The following is a 5,941-nucleotide window of genomic DNA, read 5'->3' on the forward strand; positions in this document are numbered from 1 at the left end:
GTATAGAATATAATGGATTTATAATCAGACATATCAGGACAATTGTTTTTGACCAAAGACAACTACTTAGAAATGAGAAAAAAAAAACCACAACAGGACAGAGAAAAGTAATAAAAATACAGTAATCATTTATGACATGGCTTTTTTCCCTCATTGTTTTTTAAGTTTTTTTTTCTTGTAAAGTAATAATACATGCATTACCTCAATAGTATCTTCAAAAGAGCAATTGTTGCACGCTGTCTGTTAAAATGCCCTGAACGTTCTATGGTCATTCCTCTCGAGTCAAACATAYATGAATTCTACATATCAAATCAACTTGTTGGTCAATCATTTACTAACACTAACAGGGTAGAATGAAGAGAAAACAGTTTGCAAACTTTTAATCCCTGTTGCCTGCAGCTCGTTGAAAAACTTACTGGGTTATCAATTCTTACACAGCTCTCTTTCACTTTATCTCAAATTACACAACCTAAAAACAAGCCTTTAAAATTCCACAAACCTACCCAAGTACCAGACTTTGAAATGAGCTTTGTGTTTTGTGTAACATTAACCATGCTGAGGCTTGAAACGTTTTTGATACAAAAGTCTAAAAATATATCTGAAACTGTACTGTAAGCAGCTAAACAAGTTTGAAATGACAACATTTGCAACCACAGTTCAGTGAAACAGAATCCACGGTTCATCTCGACTCATCAGGGTTGATGTTCCTCTCATAAAGGGTCGAACACTTTTCACTTTCAATCCTTACTGTGTCCGTGTTTTTCTTAAACAGCGCCGAGACCTTGAGTCCATTGATGAGGGCCAGTCGTTTGTGCACGGACGTGCGAGCGAGCTGCAGCTTTTTGCGTGCCGGTCCTCTGCAGCGAAGCAGCTCTCCGTAGGCCTGACGGAACTCCCTGTTGAACGCCGGATACAGGATGGGATTCAGGGTCGAGTTCAAGTAGCCGAGCCACAGGACAACTGAATGAAGTGTATTAGCAGGCATTGTTTTTTTCTTTATGCCCATGCAGGTGAAGAAGGTGAAGTAGGGAAACCAACAGATGACAAACGCACCCAGCACAGCTGCTAGGGTCACTGTAGCTTTGTGCTCTCGGACCATGGTMGCAGATGCTGAGCGTGCAAAAGACGGGGTATTAGCACGGATACGACGCACCTGAAAAATATTGGACACAGAAAATTCAGTTGTAGAACTGTGATTATTGAGTGATTTAAAACTGCAGGGTGAGTCAAAATATACAGTATAAAGGGAAAACTACATATATGAATAAACAGTAAATGGTCTGAACGTGTATAGTGCTATATCAAGTCCGAGGACTCCAAAGCACATGACTCTACAGTCATTCGCAAACTCATGGTGAGAAGCTGCTTTATAGCCACAGACTGAAAGGGGCAAGGCTGCCATACTGGTGCCACCAGGCACTGACCAGCACCAGCAGGCAAAGCAGGGGAAGTGATGGAGCAAACAAATTGGCAACCCACCAGTTACAGAATGACTCCCCTAACAAATCTGCACCGCCGCACCCAGCAAGTAAYGGGTGAGATGGTCTATCGAGAAGGGGTTAACTGCGGAATCAAATTGGGCGTGTCATAAGAGTGGGCGTGTCTAAACCATAAACACTGTGGGCTGCGAGACCTACATGACGGTATCCTTAGACCCTGCTTGACCTCTATACAGCCTGACCCTGACCCCAACACTAAGGTTAACCAGGAGAAGTAGGGTTCTCCAGAAAAAGTGGTGCCGTACAATAACGCCCCTTTTGTTCTTGTCCAATCAGGTGGTGCCRTACGGTGACGCCCCTTTTTTGCTTGTCCAGTAAGGTGTGTCCCTTTACAAAAGTTCATCAAATCAGGTGTGTCGCTTTAGAATCGCCTTTCGTTGTGACACGTCCACTCGTCCGCAGAGACCCCTACTTGGGTCTGTCTTTTAGGCTATGTCCTGAAAATGGTCGCCATCTTGAAAGCTGTCATGTTAGAAAAAAACAAAAACAAAACAAAAGGGTGTCCTGTGACTTTTGACTCACCCTGTACATTTGGATATTCAGATCACTCATCTGAAATCCTGTTTTCTTAATCCCAAGTTCAAGAGCTTCGGTCAGCAAATAAAATGTAAAATGCAAATGTTTACTCAACTCCTAACAGATTTGGGCCAATTCTTTTACACGGATACCTTCAAAACAGAAATATACACATGTTCTTATAGTTGTCCAGAAAATAGTTGTTCAACCAATCAACATCCAGAGATGATTGGTTGAATAAAGAGCAACAAACTCAACAGGACTAATCTGGCTAGGCTTGACTTTTTCTTTTTTTTTTTCTCATTACTCTCTATGACTGATTTCACAGTTAATAAGATGGTAATTGTTGACTATCTGAAAAGACATTTTAAAAACCGATCAAATTATGTCTTTAACATATTTTATTCTACTTTATAAAAGGGTTTTACCACTGACCTGTTCTCGTGCCACTCTGAAAATGCAAAGGTACATTCCACACATAAGCAGCAGAGGTAAGTAAAAAAAGCCACAGACATAGATGACAACATAGTTGTTATTCCATTCATACTGGCAGTAGTGTCCCCCATTGTCCTCAACTCCAGCAGCCCAGTTCGAGTTCTGCACCCTGTAGTCTGATGTGTTCCAGCCCAGATGGATGGGCAAAAAGGCCGCAGCCAGAGACAAGAGCCAGATGGAGACGATGGCCAGTGTCACCCTTCGAGGGGTAACTCTTTGAGAGTGGCTGAGGGGGGACGAAATGGACAAATATCGGTTCACGCTGATAGCCAGGAGAGTCAAGATCGAGCATGTGCACAGCGTGACGTCCAGCGAGATGTAAATGTTACACAAGGTTCCTCCGAAAGGCCATTTCCTGCTGCGCAGCTCAACGGTGGCAGACAAGGGCATCACCAGCAGGCCGAGCAGGAGATCGGCCATGGCCAGCGACACCACGAAGCAGTTAGCGGTCCGCCTCAGTCTCCGGCTGAGGCCCACGGCCAAGCAGACCAGGACGTTACCGCCAATGGTCAGGATGATTACAAACACGAGGAACAGCCAACGGAGAACCGTGAAGATCATGACTGGCTTCGTCTTTGGGTCAGCGCTCCTGTTTTTGGTTGCAGATGTTTGAAATGACTCATCCACTCGTAGAAACAGTCGCAGCTCCTTCACAAATTCATCAGGAGATCCTTTTCATGGCGTCTGATAAATTTCACAGGTAGATCACTGATTGGGAAACTCTTCTTGGCCATTTCTTTTAAAATATCAGGGCCACACTCCCTTCAGTAAGTTCATCCCTGGAGCAAAAAGAGAACATTAYAAAAAAAGTAATTAGAACTGAGTTACAATAATTATTGTTTCTAAACGACTGTTCTATCAACAAATCTCAGTTTTTCAGTAAAGTGAGAAGTATATTCCTAATGTATAGTATTATTTGAGTAAAAGTCTTAAAGTATCTGAAATTTTTGTTCTTAAGTATCAAAAGTAAGTTTCTGACTCAAAATCTACTTGAGTATTAAAAGTAAAAGTACTGAGTAAAAGTGAGCAGTTAGAGTTTCCAAAATGACATTTAATGGGAGGTGACTTCTCCAAAAAATATGAGTTGTGTACAAGCGGTGTCAGAATGGTATATACTTTTTATACTTCTCATCCAACCACAATTAAATTCACTCTATCCAGGAGGCGCAACTCATCAGGATAGTATTTTTTTAAGTAATAACAATTCGGAATAAAATAGGAGTAACGACTTACTTCTTAACTTTTTAAAAAATGTAGTGAGTAGAAAGTAAAAAGCACGCTGAAAAATAATTACTCCAGTAAAGTACAGATAACCAAAGTTTCTACTTAAGTATAGTAACAAAGTATTTGTACTTAGTTACCTTACAACTCTGGCTAAAAGCAACAGATTAAATTCCTTATTCCGGATTAGAAAATCAGGATTTACAGTTTATGTTTCTGATTAAAGGTCCAACATACTGATTTTGCTTTTTGCACAATGCTTCTCTATATAAAGTTGTTTTTAATCCTAATCTAATTTGCAGGACTAATAGCAGCTAATTCTTTTACAAGTTATTAGGCAGATTTTCTTATTTAAGAAAGGTTAAATGGCCTTGGGTTAACACATTTGACTTAAGAATCTATGCAGAAATGTAAATATATTTTTAGCTTTTGTACCTTGTAAAGATATCAAAGCTTTAGCAGAATATATGCGTAACCTCTAAAAACACCAACAAGAACAGAGGATGTGAATCCTACATGAAGGCAGAACTCTAACATGTTTACGTCCCATTCTTTCAGCTGCTGTTTTACACAATGCCTCACTTCGGTGATTTAGTCCCCATAAAGTTAAACAACTTCCTCAGTGCCACAAAGCTTATTCTATCGTTTGTTTACCCTGCTTGGCTGTTTATCTTTCTCACACAACGTRAAAACAAAATTCCTTAAAAAGTCAGACAGTTCTAATCACGACCATTTTGGGATCATCAACACATCCTGCACTTCTCCTTGCAGGCCAACAAGATTTGTTCACTTTTTCCTGAAGCACTGTCACTTTATTGTACGCTTGCCTTACTGTCAAAACATCACCAACATATATATACAATAAGTTATKTATTGTCTGCTTATGGCCAAGAGCTAAATGATATAGGTTATTTACAAGAATTTGCTGTATTTGCTCACAGGGTTACAACATGAGCTCTTATAAACCATCATAAAACATTTAGTCCAAGAGGTCACATAAATCCAAACTGTTTATTAAAATAGTTTGGCAAAAGAGAAACAATCTAAAATATCCTACCACATAATTTTAGAAATAATCCCAAAGACTGCTATATTTACGTAATCTGTTGATTTATTTTACATTTTTTTGTTTTTTTGCATGTCTTCAGTTTGTTTATTACTTCTCCAACAGGTGGTTACTGATCCACAAAGGCATTTTGTTTACTTTTGTGTGCTTTCTCACATTTCCAGCTGTCCTCAAATTTAGTGACACTGAAATAACACTGATGTACGAAACTCCCACCRTTTCTGGCTTATTTAATTATAAACGAGCTAAACCAATTTCACAGTAACAGCTAATTCAATTTGATGTCAAACTGTGCTGTCAGAGCATCAGTCACTGCAGGAGKCCATCCTTGAATAGAGAAAAACTATAAAGGATTTAGACTTAACGTTCATAAACTAGTAAAACTCACTGAAGTGGTTAGAAAAACGTAATGATTTTGAGGCYGTAATACCTGATATCAGCAAAAGTGAAAATACTAATCGTAAAGTATGTTGTTCTTGAGAGATTATATTCTTTAATCTCATTAACATAACTCAATGTAATGGCTTATAATATTTTCATAACGTTCTTTATTGAATGCATTCCCTTTGTATGGAACAGCTTATGGTGGATAATTTTGTCATTTGTTTATTAATTTTCATACATGGCATGATTTTCTTTTTTGTAATAGATTATTTTACTGTAGATTTTTCTGTTTTATGAATGAAATAAACTGAATAAAAAATAAATAAAATATTCAACACTTCAGGTGCGCCAGTAAGGAAGGCCTAGTGGGGGCAATGATCACCTTAAAAATAGGTGCCCCCTCCACTGGCTCAAGCTTTTTCTAGGTGTCCTAACTATTTAGGATTAATAGAATTTCAAACATAAAAACAAATACTGTTTTTGAACAAATAAAAGTTAAAAGTATAACAAATTTTATTTGATGCAGGTTCTTGTATAGATATAAATATGATATTATGATCTTTTCACTTTTAAATTCGATAGTTTTGTTGCATTTATTCATAAATTTAAACATTACAATTGATTTAAAATATATTTTATATAAATCTAAGTTTTCAAAAAAGAGAGTCAGACAGATGTTTTATAGACCAATGCATAGTAGAAAAAGACTCCATAAGTCCTGTATTGCTGCATTTAACAGATAATTAAATGACAACAGAAA

The 5,941-nt window shown here is 38.1% G+C and overlaps 1 protein-coding gene across 1 annotated transcript; it reads right to left on the bottom strand.

The window, feature by feature from the left end:
* Positions 1 to 155: 155 nt before the first annotated feature.
* Positions 156 to 3,276, bottom strand: hrh2b (histamine receptor H2b). The gene is made up of 2 exons (XM_014032621.1): positions 2,451 to 3,276; positions 156 to 1,153 (listed from the first exon to the last, which is right to left on the bottom strand). Exons 1-2 carry the CDS (start codon positions 3,069 to 3,071, stop codon positions 680 to 682), a joined length of 1,095 nt encoding a protein of 364 aa, XP_013888075.1. The 5' UTR covers positions 3,072 to 3,276; the 3' UTR covers positions 156 to 679.
* Between the last annotated feature and the right edge of the window lie 2,665 nt (positions 3,277 to 5,941).

This window comes from Austrofundulus limnaeus, unplaced genomic scaffold, assembly GCF_001266775.1.
Source record: "Austrofundulus limnaeus strain Quisiro unplaced genomic scaffold, Austrofundulus_limnaeus-1.0 Scaffold1495, whole genome shotgun sequence".
NCBI lineage: Eukaryota > Metazoa > Chordata > Actinopteri > Cyprinodontiformes > Rivulidae > Austrofundulus > Austrofundulus limnaeus.